We start from the raw sequence: 18,854 nt of genomic DNA, 5'->3' as shown, positions 1-18,854 counted from the left end.
ATCTTAATGCATCTTATGATCCACTAACAGTTTCACCTGCAGAGGTTTGATTTCATTTCAGAGTTTGAATGAATGAATGAAGAGTTTGTTTTTTGGTGCATCACCGTGGCAAAATCGAGGTTTTGCCTCATACATTATGTTTTTTTCCAAGGGCTGTTTGGGAAATGCTAGCATGCAGGTGATTCAGGTAAATGCTACAAGCTACTAATATTTAGGATGTGCAGGTAGCAGGGACTTTCCTCCTCTAACATGCATCACTGTGCACACATTAATACAGACTTAATAAATTAGCCAGTAAGCAGAACAGTGAATGAGAGAAGATAATATCCTTTCTAGGTGTATTTTTTCCAAACTGAAAAGCAGCGCAGCTTTTTTTTTTTTTTCAAACTTACACACTGCTGCTAATGAAACCTTCATCTCAGGAGCTTCTTGGAAGCTTTCAGGACGATATGGGAAAGAATCATCCTGAGTTTCCCATATCACCGTTAAATCCCCAGAAAATAACTGCTTTGTGTCCTCTTTGTGCTTGTTTCTGTCTTAAAGTGAATTATAAGATCAAGCTTTGCAGGATGTACAGTCAGCAGTATTGATCCTTGTCTTTGAGAAAAGCAAATGAGGGTGGTCCCACAGCAGCTACAGCCCGACTTACAGCTCTTTATTCAGAGACGCTTGTGTTGTTGGATATGACAGAGCAAACCTGTTAATGACAGCTTTGATGCCATGTACTGTACACATTCACTCAGAGAATAGAATCAGTTACACGAGTCCCCCCACAAAAACTAGGTGAAAGATACTTGTTTTTATTCTTTGAGTCCTCCAGTGACAGTTTGATTTTTATTACTTTATACCTTCAGATCGACAGGTGCTGAAACTGCCGGTGACTTCCAGACTTGTTGCTGTATTTGTAAGAGAGGAAGTGTAAGCAGAACCACTGAACACCTGCACTCTGTGCAAAGCAAAGTGAAGAAGGGGAAGAGGTCGTTTTGCGCCATGATTTATTTTGCTGATATGTTGTTTCAAGCATGAATGAACTTTAGGAGTTCACAGTTAAAGATTGAAAACCTAGTGTAACATTTAGCCCAGGCACTGCAGACGTTCACCACTTAATAACTGATGTGCATTACTTTAGTTTGACCCACAATGAAAGTCCAGCCATTTAGTTTATGGTTAGCTTGCAGTTATGAGGGAATCAGCCCCAATGTAGGTGGTGGTGCATCTGTGTGACTGAGGTGGTGTTCCTGCAGAAACCTTGCTTCTGCAGCTGTTAACACACAGTCCAGCCCAACCATATAGTCACACCTCTGGCAAGGGTGAACTGAACCAACACAAACCAAAATATCCTCTGAAACCCCAACGGAAAAATCTGTTACAGTAAGAGCACAGATGAAACTAGCTATGGCCAGCATGTGTGGCAACATGGTGCAGCATAATTTTCTAATGTTAATTAGTACAAGAACGTATCAAATGTTGAAAATGAAATTTAATGACAGTAACACATAAAAAAAAGCTGGAAGAGTCAGTTACCTACGAAATGTTGGAACATCTAACATCTGATGAGGTTAAATAGTTGCATGATCGGAAATAGAAAAGCTATTTAATGTTGGCCATACACTCCTTTCTTATTTCATCAGGACAAAGAAGACAGAGTGTTGCTAAAAGGAGAAACTGCATATCTTGATGATATGCGACATATCGCATTCTGCTCTAATTTACATTTTTACCAAAACCACACACTAGAATGCAAAATCTGGTGCAAAAAAACAAAGCTCACACGCTCTTTCTCATCGATCCCGCCTTTTTAACTTTAATACTATCTCCGTGTGTCACCTTTGAAGGCCCAACAGTAAAGCATCATTTTCTAGGAAGAGATTATCCTTATCACTGCCTCCGCCCATGAGATGTGTGTGTGTGGGGGGGCAAACAGTCAGCACATGCATGAACATACTACAATCAGCCTTAAACTGTGGCGAAATGCATTTGTGAACTGGATTCCATTTTGCCGCCACATGCTGACACTCTGTTGGAGCGGATTCAAGACTTAATGTCTCGTCGCACCTGTTCCAGGACGGAATGAAGGAAATCTAAGTGCACCTCTGTTAGCGCAATTCCAGTAAGAACAGAAAAGGAAGCACAATGGCTAACAATGGCAACAATACTGATCAAAATAACATGAATAGATTGAAAACTATTCACTTCCTTCTAAGCACGTTATAAGGAAGTGAAGCAAAAATATTCAACCCTATCCTAACCTTTTGTTCTGTTAAAGGCACCCATTGCTTCTGCTATAGAGAAAGTATTGCAGATGATGCAATTCTCATCCTACATGAAGGCAGCTGGGGTCTCTGAAAAGGGTGAGGTGCTGCAGTTCAATGATATGCTATCTGCCCCGCAACAGGGGCGAACTTATGCACACAGGGCAGGGCTCCAAAAACTCTTGACATCTCCAAGTTATGTAATGAAGCACATTGAGTTTGGGACACGCCGAACAGTCTACCTTTACTCATTTGTCCACACTCTGAGTCAAGTTGCCTCTATGCCTGCACTTGCACATGTCACGTCATGTTTTAACAGGTGGTTTGGTTAATTCCTGTAATGATGATTCAATTTCTAACTGTCCACCTGAAAATACAAGCTCAGCGTTTCCTGCTGGAAACAGGACAACAGTGACCACAAATAGTTGGTAAAAAGAACACCACCATGATGGAAGTAAAAAAATATTTATTGGACAAACATGTAAGCCTCACAGACTTTCTCAGAAGCAAATGTGCTAATAACATCAGACAATAAACCCTAGTTACACAAACACACATATTAATCCACGCACACAAACACTCACTTCATACTACCAAATGTCCACATGCACATCTGCCAGTGGTTTGAGGGATTTTTCTCTCAGTGGCTGGGTCGGAAGGGGAACGGCATCCCTGTCATAAAGGGCTGAGCTGGGTACTGAGGGTGAGAGGAAGGGTGTGGGGCAAGTGGCGCGTGCGGGGTGTGTGCGCGGTGTGTGGGGAGTGCAGGGAGCGGGGCGATGGGTGAATGAGCGGCGTGCGGACTATAGGCCAGCGGAGATGTGTGGATGTTGTTGTAGTACATCACCGGGCCAAACAGCACCAACTGGAGCAGACTGGAAACACAAATACACAAAAAGATGAGACCGAGATGAGATGAGAAGCCAAAACAAAACCAAAATCACAGGAATTAAATCGGTAATCAAATTAAAGGCACAGATACTGCATTGTTTAAATAAAATGGCTTTAGCGGTAAAATTTCTTCCAATGGGGAAGTTTGTTCGATTTCACTTCAACACCTAAACTTCAGTCCTTAACCAGCTTCCTATATAGTCTAGGGTGCTGGTTATAAGATGGTACATTTATGTAATTTTGTTAAAAAAAACTAAAACAAACAAACCCTGAAGCTGAAGCACAGTGTAGGCGACAACACTGTGGAAATATCACATTGTGAAGGGAAATGATGTACTAAACAACAAACTCTTGGATCTTACTTGTTGTGGGGGAGTCGGGAACAGATGGCCCTCAGGTCCTCTGTGAAGACAACATTATGTTTGAAAAGACAGTGTGCTAAGACAAAGTACAACTGGTTACCTAGCTACTAAATTCTTTTCTAAAAGCTCCTTCATATATAACATTTGTTAAAGTTCCTCAATTTTCAAGGTGACATTTTAAAAATCAGTTTGCCTTTAAATACTAATGCACTCAATCTTTTTAGGTCTTTAACTTAAAAGATAAGAGAAAAAATAAAGCAGTAATTGCAACATGTGGGACAAGTTTATGTACCCATCTACTAGGAAGGAGAAAGATTTCACAGGACTCTACTCAGTCCTGTGAAAAATTAAGTACAAGACATGATCCAACAGCTTTTGGAAACACATTCAGCAGCAATAACTCAAAGTAATAATTTTCTGTATGACTTCAACAGTTTCTCACATTGTTGTGGAGTTAATTTTGGCTCATTCTTCAACATTTCACTCAGATTGACATTTGGACTCTGACTGAGATGTTGTAACAGTCTAATTTTTTTTGTTTTTCAGTCACTCTGTTGTAGATTTGCTGCTTTATTTGAGATCATTATCACATGACATGATGACATGACCCAGTTTGGACCAAGCTTTAGCTGTCAGACAGGTGGCCACATATTTGACTCTAGAATACTTGCTTAGAATAATATACAGATGAGTTCATGGCAGACTTAACTGTAACTACAGCTGTGTTTTTTTGTTGTCATTTTGTTTCTTTTAGAAAATGAACTTAGAAGCCATACATGGAGCTGGATCTGAATAGCTGAATATTACATTAATTTCCAGTCCCAGGCACAACAATGTACAGGCACTCACGACACCCTTTTTCCACACTGTTACCTCTTGAGCAGAGCAGGGCTCCGCTGGCCATGGCCACCTGCAGGGCTTGGGCCAGCCGGTCGAGGGCCAGCTGGGACAGTGCAAGTGTATCAGCGGACGACGTGTGCGTGTGTTTGTCAGCCTGGTCCAAAAGTCGGGAAAGATCGGATGTCAGAGCAGCCAAGGACTCCATCTGAAGCAGTGCCAGGCGACCAAAAAGCCCCTTCTCGTTGAGTATGTTGGGCAAAAGCATTAAGACCTAAATAAGGAAGGAGGAGGAGATGGCTAATGACCTTCTCTGTGGACGTTGCAAGGGTTTACGTGTACAATGTGTCTTTTACTGAATGGATCTGAACACAAACACAAACCTGTAGGACACTTAAATGGAGTGCAGAGAAGAGAGGCCCTACTTCTGGCTCATTCTCAGAGCTTCCATTGGTCAGCGCCTGCTTCTTGTCTCTCCTATAGACCAGCGGTGCTTTTATGCACCAGCGCACCAAACCCCCTAACGGTGTGACATCGAGCGAGGTGATCGGTTGGCTCCCGGAAATGGGCGAGTTCAGGAAGGTGATCAGGACTAGATGAGGGTCATCTTGGATCCACGATACTATCATCTGGAGGAGTTCGAGTGGGGGGGTGAGCTCCTCTGAAAACACACACAAAAGTGTTAAATATCAGATGTTCCCCCAACGAACACAGGCGTGTCAGTCTTTTTTCAAACAGTTTCCATGTTTTTACATGCATTTTTTTTTTTTTTTTTTTACCTGAAGTGAAGTCATAGAGAGTGGTGACAGCAGTGATGAACTGGCAGCAGAAGCGTGGGCTTGCACTGTGGATATTCTGCAGGGTGGGCACAGAGCCTGGGACCATACTGCAGTAATCATCTACCAGCACCTGCGCCAAGCGTACGCAGTACACACGATGGGTTCTCTTCACAGCACAAACATAATCAGAAGCCTACGATTAGTACATCCAAAGTACAGGGACACATACATGCAGTCCTTTCTTGACACATCAGGTCCAGACAGTGTCAGGAGAAAAACATAGACCTTAAAGCATCAAAGTTCCAACTGTGATAAGGGCTGGTGAAACTGGTCAAATTACACATGGCACCATCACTGAAGCAATACATCGTCCAGATACAACAACATCTGCTGTCAGGTATCAAAGTCTAGTGTAAGAACAGTTGTGGTTGTGTTTTTTTGTCATGTCTCCCTGACCTCATGATTTCACTACTAACAACACAGGACTGTGTGATTGAGTCCTCACCTGCAACCAGGTAGCAGCACATTCCAGGATAGGAACCCTGCCCACAGCGATAGCCATGGAGACCAATTTGCCCAGCAGTGCCATGCGGCTTTCATCTGCCTGGTTGCCTTGGAGATTAAAAAGGGCAGCAAACATAAGTTGACGGACAGCATCACGACTCTGCTCCTGAAAACAGCTGCACATGATCTCCAACAGCTGGAGCTCCTGAAGAGCACTCATTCTCTGAAAGAAAAAACAAAACAAAAAAAACACACTTGAGTTATTGACTGATTTCTTTTGTGTGTTTACATATTATACATTGGTGCTTAAGCATTCTGGGGTCCCAGTTTACCCTGGCTGTGGTGTTTCTATCTTTGGGTGCATGTAGAATGAACTCCTCAACCAGCTCCAGGGTTTTTGAGTCAACCTGAGGAGGCTGCCTCCCAGACTGCACCAGGTTACAGATGTAAATGTCCAGGTGGTACAGCAGCTCCTTGGCTGCACTCAGCACATCCCGAGGCAGCAATGACTGACGGATGTCACCCATCTGTAACCTGACAGTGGCACATAAACAATGTGAAAGACGTTAAATATGATGATCAGAAGTGAAGTGTATTAATGAAAAGTCCATGGTAACAAGGCTGTATCTCTTCCATCTGTGAAAGTATTAAACGGTTTTAATTCATGAAGTAACAGTGGCTCTGTAGGCTTTAAACAACACTGCATGGTGGGCTGTTAAGATGTTGCAGACTTTTGTTTAAATCTTGACACACTGTGACATGTGCCACAGAAAGAAAACAACACAACAAACAAAGCACATTAGATGTAACAAAAACATTAGCTTGTTTTATCATCCAAAATGACGGAACAGTGGACAGTGATTTTTTTAACTCTGGTTTCAAGTTAAATTATGCCTATGACTTTTGCCGTGTCTATAGTGTCAATACTTTTGGAGTGGACCAGCTCCACACTGAGTCTCCTCAATGGTTTGCTCCATCCTGCTACAGCTAGTGTTAGCTGGCAGCTAACACTAGCTGTTTCCTTCGCTACAGAGCTTACGCGTTACAGTTAACCCGGCAGTATTCAAAAAGCAGGAGTTAAGCACTTACCTCAGCAAAAGCTCTTATTTCCTTTCAAAAATTAGCTGAAAACAGGACCACGAAAGGTCTCAAAAGACGACGGAACTGCTTCCTGCTACTACGGAAGCCTGTGTGGCACAAAAATGACAGCCATTGACGTTCAATCATTGTCTTTAATCATGTGTATGTAAACTGGCAACGCATTAAATTAAATTAAATTAAATTAAATTAAATTAAATTCTTTTTGTATAAATTATTTTACCAAGCAAAAACCAAAAATATTTCACTCTCATAATTTTATCCTTAATTCCACATAATGACACATCATACAATAGGATAGGGCATTGTTTGATTGACTGATCTATTTTATTAGAATACACACACACACACACCTCTCTCTCTCTCTCTCGCTATATATATATATATATATATATATATATATATATATATATATATATATATATATATATATATATATATATATATATAAACAAACAAACAACCATATGACAAAATCACATCTACGGATATAGTAAAGAGAGACGGGAACAAAATCCGTAACAATATGTAGCTACTTTGCTATAAATATAATACATGATGGTTAAGGATATATAATACATCCTCATTAAAACATTTAACCATTTTAATCTACATAAATGATTAAGCACCAGTGTTTGCTGTCATAGATATTTTAAGATACAAAATACCAGTTCATTTCGAAATGACTGTAATTGCTGATATGCTAATATGTGTAAGCGGAGAAAAGCATCTTTAAGAATTTTTGTTACGAAAATTTGTTTAACTGCAAATGTATTTCTTAGCTCATACATTCAGGGCCAGTTTATTGTTTTTAATGGCATAAAATGAAAAAATACCAAGGTTGCTTGCTTATTCATCTATTTATTGACTAATGTAATCAGTTCAACACATTTCAGCAACCTGTCATGTTTTATTCAACCTTTTAGCTATTTAGCTCACAGCACATACTAATATGCAGTGTCTTTATCTTTATTACCCTTATCAGGTCAGTACACAAGCCAAACGCTCTCTGCAAATATAAAACTATTTTTAAAAAAAAAAAAATGTCAATATTCAAATAACAGCGAAAGAACTTGATATGGTACGCTTTGGTAAGGCCTACATTTCGTATACAGCTATATTTTTTCATTTTCAGTTCGTCATATATCTGTAAAAAGAAACAGAGAAAAGCTAGTTGCCTCTTTTGTGCCGAAACTCTTGAGTAAAAATTTATTTGACATGTAATCCTCTCTAATCTACACAGCCGCGCGCGCGCCCGGCAGGCACGGGACAGCCTGATGTTTCCCTCTCTCTCCTCTCTCTCTTCTCTCGCTCTCTCTCTCTCTCTCTCTCTCTCCCTCCCTCTCTCTCTCTCTCTCTTCTCTCTCTCTCTCTCTCTCCCTCTCTTCTCTCTCTCTCTCTCTCTCTCTCTCTCTCTCGCTCTCCCGGTAGCGCTTTGCTTTTGCACTTTGCCGTCCCGTCGAGTGATCCCAAGCATCCCGCAAGATGACCATCAACACCCTGGCTAAAGGAGGGTGTCATCGGGAGCAAATGGCATGCTTTCGGAAGGTAAGACTGCTTGATCACGTTCTCTTTGGTTGTATTTATTTATTGTCACAGAATATCCTGGAAATCCAGCGCTGAACAAATCCAACACATTTCTTTAGATTAAAGAAGAAAAACAAATTAATGTAAAATTATTATTATTGTTGTTGTTGTTGTTGTTGTTGTAGTTATTAGTCGTGTAGTGGTCCAATTCTTGTTGCCCAGCTGCATGTTTACATATGTGTGTGTGTGTGTGTGTGTGTGTGTGTGTGTGTGTGTGTGTGTCTCCCTTGCAGATGGAGAAAGTGATAGTGGCCATGCAGGACCCTGACATGGGCATGAAGATGAGAAACCAGAGGCTTCTTATAACTGTCATTCCACACGCCATGACAGGTGTGTGTGTGTGTGTGTGTGTGTGTGTGTGTGTGTGTGTGTGTGTGTGTGTGTGTGAGTATGCTCCTTGTGTCAGTATGCATTAGAATCAGTGCGCTTGGGTGGACAGGTACATTGCAGCTTGACTTTGTCCCAGCAGTCATACATAATTCAGCATTCATTTTTTTGAGAATCCCGTGTGCTTTGCCAAGATTGGAGAGGAACTTCTTTCCTCACTTCCCCTCTTGTTTCTTTCCATTCTTTTACAGGCCATGATATAATTGCCTGGTTGACACACAAATACAGAATCAGCGAGGAGGGTAGGTGTACAGATGCATACAATGTGCGCTTGATGATTGACTGTTACGTATCTGCTGTTTTTCTCCTGTCTCTGTGTGAGCGGCATGTTGTGTGTCATTGGTGTGTTGCCAGGATATGGTGCCTGACGCGGTAGGTAGTTATTTGTGTGTGCATCGTAGGGAAGGATGTTTCCAGTAAACAGGAATGGGGTTAGCCCCTGTGGGACTGGGTCTGATTAACTCACCTGATGATCTGAGTTTGATTAGTGTGCCCAAAGAGATCTGCACCTCAGGAGATTTTCAACTAAATTAGACGTTGAGGGGGAAAAAAGTAGCCCGCTGGTCCCTTTTGCTTCCGAGCAGCAGGAAAGAAAAGAGTGGAGTCAGGCAGAGAGAGACAGAGATAGAGTGGTAGAAGCTGATTAAAAAGCATCCCACGGCTTTTTTTGGGAACTGTCACTCAAAAAAGTAGGGCTCTTTAACAAATGAGGAGAGACTGAAGATTGATGAGGCATTCCATCGCTGGAGCAAAGCCTTGATTTATGAGAGATGGTTGACAATGCTCGCATGTGTGATAAAGAAAAGTGCAGTGCCAACAGCTCTTTTCCAGTCACAGCTACTTAGTCAGTTCAGTCTAAAAGCTTTAGTCCTAATGAAATCAGCATCCCCTCTCAGGTGCCATCAGACATGACACGGTGATAAATAAAAAACCTGAATAACAATCTGGTGAGATGTTTGAGACTTCTCCTGTGGTGTTCGACAGAGTCTCTGCACCTTGGCAACATGCTGGTGAAATATGGATACATTTACCCCCTCAAAGAGCCGAGGTGCCTTGTGCTACGGCCCGATGAGTCACCCTACCGCTTCCAGGTCAGGCCGCTCAGTATGTCCATTCTGCCTACTTTCTACAACCCTGGCCCTTCCTCCATCAATCTTTCAGTAAAACATCACCTTCTCTCTATTAGTGCCCATCTCCCATTTTCACTCTCACTCCATTAGCCCACTTCCTAATCCCTCATCCATCTGCCAGTCTGCTGCTTTTTCATCAACTGCTTCAACATCAGTTTCAGTCAAGAAAAAAATAAATAAAAAGGAAAAAGAAAAATGTTGCTTTTAGTTAGTTTTTTTTTTTGTTTGTGTTTTTTACAGACTCCTTATTTCTGGACCAGTACCAGGTGGCCCGCGTCAGAGCTGGACTATGGTAAGAAAAAACTCTAAATATACATGTGATCTCTGAGGGACGATGTCCACTTCCCAGTGGACATGTCATATATAAAACATTATATAATCATGATTACGAACATGTAAGCTCTTTTTTACATATATCCTACGATTCCTGTCTTTTTTACTCTTTTTAAAAATTATTTACATGAAACACTTTGCGAAAAAATCCTACACGACTAAGAGTTTTTATACTTTAGTGGTTTATACATTCACCTGACACATAAGAGAACCCCAGTTTGAGACCAGGAGGAGACCCAGGAAAAAAAAATCCCAAATCAAATATACGGAGCTACCTGCTGTGAAGACCCATGTGAATAAGTGAGCAGCTGAAGGCAGAAAGGAGCCTTTATAACATCTAATAAACACAGGTGCAGGTCTTTGGACCTCTGATTTCACCTCTTTCTCTTTGTTTTCTTTCTTATATCCCAACAGCAATCTATCTGGCTAAAAAGAATATAAGAAAACAAGGCGAACTGATGGAATATGAGAAGGTGAGGAAATCATGTGGGTATGCATGTCTGTGCATCTAAATGACAGAGAAAGTGTGTTTGTGTGTGTTTGTTTGTGTTATGAAATATACACCAGGAAAATTTGGGCCAAGAAGTCTGTGTCATCATTCCTCCTCCTCTCCTCCCTCTTTTCCTTTTCCTTTTTTAGGAAAGGTACAGTCTGTTGCACAAGAGGATCAACCACACCTGGGACTTTGTTGTGATGCAAGCCAGAGAGCAACTCAGGTGCACTTTGTCGCAAACATGCACGCACACACACACGTGCGTTTACCAGCGTGCACGAACTAACCTTGTGATTTATGTTCAGAGCGTCCAAACAGAGGCGGAAGGCTGACCGCATTGTTCTGGAGTGTCAGGAGCAGGCTTACTGGCTCATCAACAGACCCCCGGTACGCTCAATAACACTGTACTGTATTCAACTGTACTGTGCTGTACATGCTATGCTACAGCACAACTACATGATCATCTCTATACTTGGCAACTATTAAAGCTGTATCCCAGCATAAAAGCAGACAGCAGTCCCACTAAAGTTCACCCACAGTCCCTTTTCCCTTCTGCATGAAATATTCAACCTATCCGGTAAGAGCCTCAGTTGACATAGAGAGAGTGAGAGCAACAGAGGGACAAACAAAGAGAGCAAGAAAAAAATCATCATCATATTCCACATCTTTTTCTTAGATAGAGGCAGGCAGGCAGAGAGAAGTACCAAAGGGGAAGGAAAAAGCGTTCACGTGCGTATGCATGCCGCGGGAAAGAGGGGAGGGGAAGATGAAAGGGGTAATGGGAGGCGGGTGAATATGAGGACAAGGGTTTTGGAGGAGGGACTCCATCCTGTCTCGACCTTATGAATTAGGGACGAGGGCTTGGAGAAAAAGAAAGAAACCTGGGACTAAAAGTCAGAGCTAGTGGAGTGGAAACTTCTAGGGAGGCTAAGTGCTCGCTCACACACATCTCATCAGACACACACCCACACACACAGATATTGTACAGACACATGCATCAAATACACTGTACTTAGATTTTACTATGTTATTTTTTGTTTTTCTTCTTTTTTTTACAGCCTGGGGTTAATAATGTGTTGGACACAGGCTTGGAGCGACCAAATAACTTCAGCTGCAGAGTCACACTGGTCAGTGACTTCATTGTATTTCTCTACTTCCTGCTTTAAAAAAATGCATTAACGATATAACTTTTCACTCAGTGTTTAATCGCCTCCTTTTGTTCTTTCTTGCCACTGGGATCGTTTGAAAGTAAGTTTACCGCAGACCTGCAGTGTATTAGGAATGATTATAATGATGATGATTGTAAATCAAGGTTAAAAAGTTGAGGACCTGAGATGGCAGGGTAGAGTCAGTCGCGTCTGTTGTCCCAAATGGGAAATCTAATTCAGTATGTTAGTCTGTAATCTCGTACTAGGCTGTCATTGTTTGTAAAATTATATATTTAATGCTACTGTTTGTGTGTCTGTGACACATTTGGTCACAAGGCAGCTATCCTCAAATGTATATGTTTCTATAACTGTAACATACATTATATAAAGGTTTAATGTGTGACCTCACACGATGACCCTGTGTTACTCTTTACAGAACTAGAACAGTGACTACTACAAAAGAGAGGTAAGTACAGCGCGTAATTCAGATGCCATCAGATTAAGTACGAGTGTATAGAGCACATACAAAGTTCTTCTTCCTGCCTTTGTTTGCAGATTGAAGCCTGTAGAAAGGCTCTTGGAAGAAACCGTGTAAAATCATCCATCTGCCTAGAAGGGTATGTGTCAGTTTGCTAAAGGCTCACATGCAGACACGCGCAGACGTAGTAGACGTCTGATTGCCCGGGTCAAACTCGGCGTCTTCTAGTACGCACACACATGCACATAAAGCTTAGTGCTCCCTCTAGAAGAGCCACTAATGGATGCTTCCCGGGGCGAGTTGGAATTAGTGGCCATTAACTCTTATGATCTGCAGGACTAATACAATAATACCGTGTGTGTGTGTGTGTGTGCATGTGTGTTCTTGTGTGCGCGCATGCCACTGCACTTGTGCGTGGATGTGCAGTTTTCTGAAATACAGCGAGCAGTACCTGAACCACGATCCCATTATGCAAGGCTGCCTGCCCAGTAACCCCTGGATCTCTGATGACACCGCGCACTGGACGATGAACGCAGAAATGTGAGACGATGCAGAGATTATAACCAGTCCACACAGTACAGTACTCCACACGTTCAAGACTTCATCGAGTCATGTAGCAGCAGCGTGTTAGATCATATATATTTTCTCACAGTTGAAGTACTGAACTTATCATGCTTTTCCTTATTTTACACTAAGACACTTTACACTTATTTAACACTAAGTAGTAATTGAGACTATGAAAGCGCTACAGAAACATCAGCGTGTTACATTACAAATGAGCTCAGCATCCTACATCCAGCGTAACATTTCTGCTTTTTGTGCGTTTCTTGAGCAGAGTGCCGGTCCCTACGCGTCTACGAGTAGAACGCTGGAGCTTCAGCTTCATGGAGCTCCTCAACGATGCCATGGGGAGGAGGGAGTTCATGACCTACCTGGAGAAGGAATTCAGTGGTGAGAAACAGGAGCGAGGGAACCGATTACAAATATGGAGCATTCAGCTTTGAATACTGGAGGATAAAAAAAACAAAATGCACTTGTTATACCATTCATATTATTATGTTCACTATCACTGTTGTGGTCCATAATTTCTTGGACAAAGATACGGACTTTGTAGTTTGTTTCCCCCCTGTGCACCACCATGGTGAATTTAAAATGAAACACTCAATAGTGAGTGAAGTGTAGACTTTCAGCTTTAATTCAAGGAGTTTAACAAAAATTATTTTTAAACATTAGCCCTCATTTTCAGAGGCTCAAAATAATTTGTACGAACAAAACTAATTGTATATATGAGGATTGTTTTTGTAGGGCGGCACGGTGGTGCGGTGATTAGCACTGTCCACCATCAGGCCAGGGCCTTTCTGTGTGGAGTTGTTGTGGATGTTCTTCCTGTGTTTGCGTGGGTTCTCTCCTGGTACTCGGGCTTCCTCCCACAGTCCAAAGACATGCAGTTAGTGGGGTTTGGTTCATAGGTGTGAATGGTTGTCTCTCTCTATGAGTTAGCCCTGCGACAGACTGGCGACCTGTCCAGGGTGCACTCTGCCTCTGGCACTGCGGTAGCTGGGTTAGGCTCCAGCTCCTCTGTGGCCCTGACAAAGATAAGTAGAAGAGAATAGACGGATTGTTTTTATTACATGGATTTAGTCAGTGACCGCCTGAAGTCTTGAACCCATGGACATCATTAAATGCTGTCTGAGCAATGAAGACCTGGCACTTTGGTGGTTTGCAGAGGCAAAACTGCAAAACTTTGTGTCTGCATAGCTGTGTTTAAAGTGAACCCATTTCCCCAGTAAAGCAGGTCTGAATGTCTGTATCCACCTGCACTTTCAGTTCATGTTTGCATCAATACAACACAATGTTGGCAGGCACCAGAGGTGTCCTCCCATACCCTGTCTTCAGCCACGTCCCTGTCGAGGCTGAAACTGCAGCTGGAAAGGTGTAAAATATGCGTGAAATACGAGGAATACAGTATAGATTGTTACAATATTACACATGGAAAATCTATTTAATTGTTTTTCACATCAGCTTTATTCCGAATTTGATTATCTCTCCTAATGATATTTTCCAGTCCCGGCGGTGAGAGGTGGAAAAGACGAGACAGTGGAAAAAGAGATTCAATATATTTATGTGTCCTGTATAAACACCAGAGACGTGGGCTGAAGCGCTGCGCAGCAATCAATTAAAACAATCTTTTGAATCATTAGAAGAAGAATTCAAATACAGAAGAGGTCACAAACAGATGTGGCAAAGTTAAAAGGTAGACGAATGGAGGAGAGGAAGGGCCACATTTAAGAGTGAGATGTGGAGAAGAGGGAGGCATGAGCAAAACACAGGAGAGGGATTTGCTCACCCATGCATGCGTACAGTATGAACTCTTTCCACAGCTATAAAAAGGCTCTTGCCGCGTGTCACATTTTCCTGCATCAGTGTTGTTTTACCACACACGCAGCTCCTCACCGCGTGTCTCTCCGCTCTCAGCGGAGAACCTGTATTTCTGGCAGGCGTGTGAGGATATCAGACATGGAGAAAGCTCCAAAATCGTAGAGAAAGTGGAGGACATCTACAAGTAAGTGGACAGCCATGTCACACATGCATGTGTTACATATTCATAAGATAAGCACCTCATCTTTTATGTAACCCAGGAATTTCCTGGCTCCTGGAGCGGCCCGCTGGGTCAACATCGACAGCAAGACAATGGATAAAACCTTAGAGGGGATCAAACGGCCGCACCGCTTTGTCATGGACGACGCGCAGATGCACATTTACTTCCTCATGAAGAAGGTCTGACCTCTGACTCACCCACCCACACACTGTACCTTTATGTAACAGCACTTACCATCAACCATAAAAAATGCATTATAAGCAAGCGCGAGCCATGAATATGGAACACATATCCTTCTTATACTTTTTCACCTGACGTGGCTTTTCTGTATTTATTAAACGGTATCTCTCTCCTTTGTCCCACAAATTATAATAAAATTATGCAATGTTATGAAGTCATGTGCAAAAGTCTTGAACCATTTCTTTATACTTTGCTTCGAAGAAGCCAGACTCTTGTCATTTTTTAAAGTGGTCTTCATCAATTGTTCTTCTAGGCTTTCTGAAGGTCTTGCAGGGGTTTTCTTTGGACATTGGCTTGCTTCTTACTTATTTTCAATCTAGTCCTTGTACCTGACCATTTTCTGAGAAATGTTGTTTGTTTGTTAAGCTGCTTCACACTGACCTGTGAATCACTCAAGCATCACAAAGGCAATTTCTCAAGCGATGAACCAGTGTTTATACACATGACAGACAACTTAGCAAAGAACCTGTTTTAAATTGGTCTAAATTGTTGCATCTACAGCAGATGAACAGTATGTGAAAGCCATGCCCCTGAGGAGTAGGAAAAAAGTCCAGCAAAGACCCAACACAGGATCCGAGAGATGCATCTGGCCATGTAGTCGATCATTTACTATTCACTGAAGCCTTTTCAGCACAAGCCTGGCTGTCAATAAGCCTCAAAAGGCTGAGCTTTGCTAAATGACACACAAACTGAACTAAAAATCAGTGAAAACTTCATTTTCAAATACTTTTATGCACAAATTTTGATTCACCTTACAATACCACATGGAAAGCAGCTAATTGGCAATGACTTCGTTTTTCAGCGTGACAATGATCCCAAATGCAGCAAAATTACACTTGCATAGAAAAACACAAACTGTATAACAGTATCAGGCATGGACTGGCCTCCCCAAAGTTCAGACGGTGTTGGAGATTAAAGGTGGACATACCAAAGAATGACTTTCAAGCTTGTTAGAATTGTCTGTTTTCTGCCTTGCATACTATATCACCTACTTACATTAGCAAAATATAAAAAAAATAGGGGTGGCTCAAGATATTTGCACATTACTGTATGCACAGTCTGTTTTTTAGATTGTAATGGTGCTTTTAGGTGAGTCCTGCTTTACAGGAATACAGCTTGGGAAAAAAGCTCATTTGCTTCCTTGTCAGACGAGAGGATCAATATCAGTTTCATACCAGTGAGCTTTAGAAGTGCTGCTTCACCTTTGGTCAGAGCCAAGCTGTTTCAGTGTGTATTTAGTATTTATGCCAAGCTAAGCTGGATACCTCTTTGCTCCGGCTTCATATTGCATGACATATGAGAATGTATTGATCTTTCCTTCTTACCCTCAGCAGGAAAGTAAATTAACGCATTAAAAAGAAGCCAGAAAGCAATTTTTGTTTTTCTACCTTTTGCTCTCCAAATCTTTGGTTGGGTACGATAAATGTGTGACTTGCCTTTTCCTGTTTCTGAACATCAGATTTAAACAAAAAACATACTTTTTTGACTCATGTGGAAGTCCATCTTTTCTTTCCCATGAGCTAAAAGCTTCTTTTTGTGTATGTGTGTCTGTTTCCAGGACTCCTATCCAAGGTATCTCAAGTCTGACCTGTACAAGAACATGCTGGCCAAAGCCATCGTGCCCCAGGAAACCAAGAAAAGGTGACATTTTTATACTCATCCTACTTTTTTTTCCTCTATCCATATTTAAGCATGCATTTAATGAGCGCATTTTCCTTTTCTCCTTCCCGTCAGTGTGTTCCCCTTCATGAGACGCCAGAGGCACTCTAGCCCCTCCCCTGCTCAGACTGCCACCCAGGCAGCAGAGGAAGAAGGCCTTGCCAAGGGGGCAGGTGCCAACTCTGCAGCTGGCTCACATTTCTGATCCAGGCCAAAAAAAAGAACCCAAAAAAGCGAGAAAGACTCGGTCACTTTACTCTCTGTTGTCTGAGTTTTTTCTTTAAAGTCAAACAGAGCTTCTCGTACGCCGCAGCAACATCACTAGAGCTTTGAGAAACAGGTGTCATGGCACACCTGAGCAGCATGCCACTGAAGGACAACCAGTGAACCACAGAGAAGAGCTTTTTCTACACCCTTTATTGTTGCATCCTCATCCCATCACAGTGTGCTGAATAGTTTTTCCTATGATCCCCATATCAAGTGTTCTTTTTCTATAGAATCCTGAGCCGGTTTAGGTAAAGGCGTCGGTAACATGATATTTCTTCAGAGATCTGCCTCAGTGTGACTGGGATTGTTGGGCAGTTTGCTTGTGCGGTTGGAGCTGCACATTGCGTTTGTCGTTGCGCTTCACTTTTCTCAAGCATGCTCTCAACTCAATAAAATGTCACAACAGCAGTTAGTGTGGTGCTCCAGCCTCAGCCCTGCATGCTGCGAGTACCTGTGAGTGTGTGGATCAGCGACCAGGTTTTAGAGCACCTTTTCCTTCCTCTCTTTCTACCACACACTGCTAATCGATTTCATGGTTTAAGTTTTTAAATCCCCAGAAAAAGTAAAGTAAGAAAATAAATAAACAAATGTTCCCACTGAAATTTGTACCTTCGGTCATTTAACCCTTCCTATGGCTACCTGCAGGAGCTCTAAAAGGCTCATTATTTATTGTAACACTTCTGTTGCTTCTACTTCCTTATAATAATAACTGTTCTGTGCTGGCTCCCTCTACTGGCTGCATGTGACCAAAGCAACATGTTTTCAAGTTTCCTGGAAAAACTACAGCCTGTGATCCTTTGTGGCAGGTGTGATCCCTGTGAGCACCCTTTTCCTTCTCAGAACATTTTATCTGAAGTCTGAAGATGTGAAAGTAATGTGTAAAATAAAATCTACACCTTAAGACCCTGCAAACAATTGTAGTCTGACTCAGGCTGACTCCAATCACCTTCAGGCCAGTCTGCACTGATGAGTGGAACTTGTCTGATATACAGGACTCAACTCGGCTTGATGCCAAATGCTTGCATTTCAAGCACTGAAGCTATTTTGTGGTTATTATTGGGTTTTGCACATTTATCAAGGTTAATCAATGTAGTATCGCAGATTGCATGCAGTTGCCTAGTTCGGCTGCAGACTGATAGACTGGTTTTGTCTCATTACCGTCTCAATGCACCAAAAGACGCCAACTAACTGTAAGTGGTCACAGACCTGGTCCCCAACTCTGAAGGAACCATTTCATGGGCAACAAAATCACAAACACACAGTTGCAATAATTTTCTTTGTGTTGTGCATAACCAAGGTTATCCGTAGTGTGACTGTAGTGTTTCTTTCAGCCTGTGAAAGCTTCATTCAGCTCTATAGATCTGAACCAAGCCTCCAAAGTTTACAGGATTACAGAGAAAAAAGTTTATATATTACAGAAAGTGTAGATTCCAGAGTTTTTGAAGTGCAACTCAACAGCAACAACATGTTAACAAAAAAAACAACAAAAAAAACCCCAAGCAAAAACAGGCTTTTAAATTCTTCACACTTTTTTCGGAGGTAGGTCTACACGCTAACCACACCAAAGCAGTTCAGCTTAATGTTTTGATCTCTAAGCTTTGCAGGACCATCAATTTTACTAATGGAGGGAAGCTATTTATGGAAAGGGGGAAATACTTTTTCTCTCTCTCTCTCTCACTCACACACACACACACACACACACACACACACACACACACACACACACACACACACACACACACACACACACACACTTTCAGCATTTTTGAGGATTAGGATAATCTGCTTCCCTCTGTTCCCCATCCCCTCT

At 42.0% G+C, this 18,854-nt stretch overlaps 2 protein-coding genes across 2 annotated transcripts; one reads left to right on the top strand and one right to left on the bottom strand.

The window, feature by feature from the left end:
* Positions 1-2,701: 2,701 nt before the first annotated feature.
* cunh7orf26 (chromosome unknown C7orf26 homolog) lies at positions 2,702-6,845 on the bottom strand. The gene is made up of 8 exons (XM_040022426.1): positions 6,715-6,845; positions 5,958-6,159; positions 5,627-5,848; positions 5,122-5,287; positions 4,726-5,003; positions 4,379-4,616; positions 3,506-3,545; positions 2,702-3,127 (listed from the first exon to the last, which is right to left on the bottom strand). The coding sequence occupies exons 2-8, from the start codon at positions 6,150-6,152 to the stop codon at positions 2,893-2,895; spliced, it is 1,374 nt and encodes a 457-aa protein (XP_039878360.1). The 5' UTR covers positions 6,153-6,159; positions 6,715-6,845; the 3' UTR covers positions 2,702-2,892.
* Positions 6,846-7,933: 1,088 nt separating this feature from the next.
* On the top strand, positions 7,934-17,945 carry rgs11 (regulator of G protein signaling 11). The gene is made up of 17 exons (XM_040022420.1): positions 7,934-8,271; positions 8,544-8,640; positions 8,889-8,939; positions 9,682-9,788; positions 10,068-10,119; positions 10,575-10,633; positions 10,800-10,876; positions 10,959-11,040; positions 11,712-11,780; positions 12,244-12,267; positions 12,357-12,418; positions 12,706-12,819; positions 13,115-13,230; positions 14,755-14,842; positions 14,919-15,057; positions 16,677-16,759; positions 16,853-17,945. Exons 1-17 carry the CDS (start codon positions 8,209-8,211, stop codon positions 16,980-16,982), a joined length of 1,413 nt encoding a protein of 470 aa, XP_039878354.1. The 5' UTR covers positions 7,934-8,208; the 3' UTR covers positions 16,983-17,945.
* Positions 17,946-18,854: the final 909 nt, after the last annotated feature.

This window comes from Simochromis diagramma, unplaced genomic scaffold, assembly GCF_900408965.1.
Source record: "Simochromis diagramma unplaced genomic scaffold, fSimDia1.1 OVJJ01000205.1, whole genome shotgun sequence".
Taxonomy (NCBI): domain Eukaryota; kingdom Metazoa; phylum Chordata; class Actinopteri; order Cichliformes; family Cichlidae; genus Simochromis; species Simochromis diagramma.
The sequence above is the reverse complement of the archived record's forward strand: the minus strand, read 5'-3'. Positions and strand labels throughout refer to the sequence as shown.

Excerpts from the sequence above, each read along its gene's own strand:
- rgs11 (XM_040022420.1), top strand. The coding sequence starts at position 8,209 with ATGACCATCAACACCCTGGCTAAAGGAGGGTGTCATCGGGAGCAAATG. Across the intron at positions 9,789-10,067 it reads AGTCACCCTACCGCTTCCAG|ACTCCTTATTTCTGGACCAG; the intron begins GTCAGGCCGCTC and ends TGTTTTTTACAG. Across the intron at positions 12,820-13,114 it reads TGGACGATGAACGCAGAAAT|AGTGCCGGTCCCTACGCGTC; the intron begins GTGAGACGATGC and ends TTTCTTGAGCAG.
- cunh7orf26 (XM_040022426.1), bottom strand. The coding sequence starts at position 6,152 with ATGGGTGACATCCGTCAGTCATTGCTGCCTCGGGATGTGCTGAGTGCA. Across the intron at positions 5,288-5,626 it reads GTGCTGCTACCTGGTTGCAG|AGAACCCATCGTGTGTACTG; the intron begins GTGAGGACTCAA and ends TGTGCTGTGAAG. Across the intron at positions 4,617-4,725 it reads TCCATTTAAGTGTCCTACAG|GTCTTAATGCTTTTGCCCAA; the intron begins GTTTGTGTTTGT and ends TTCCTTATTTAG.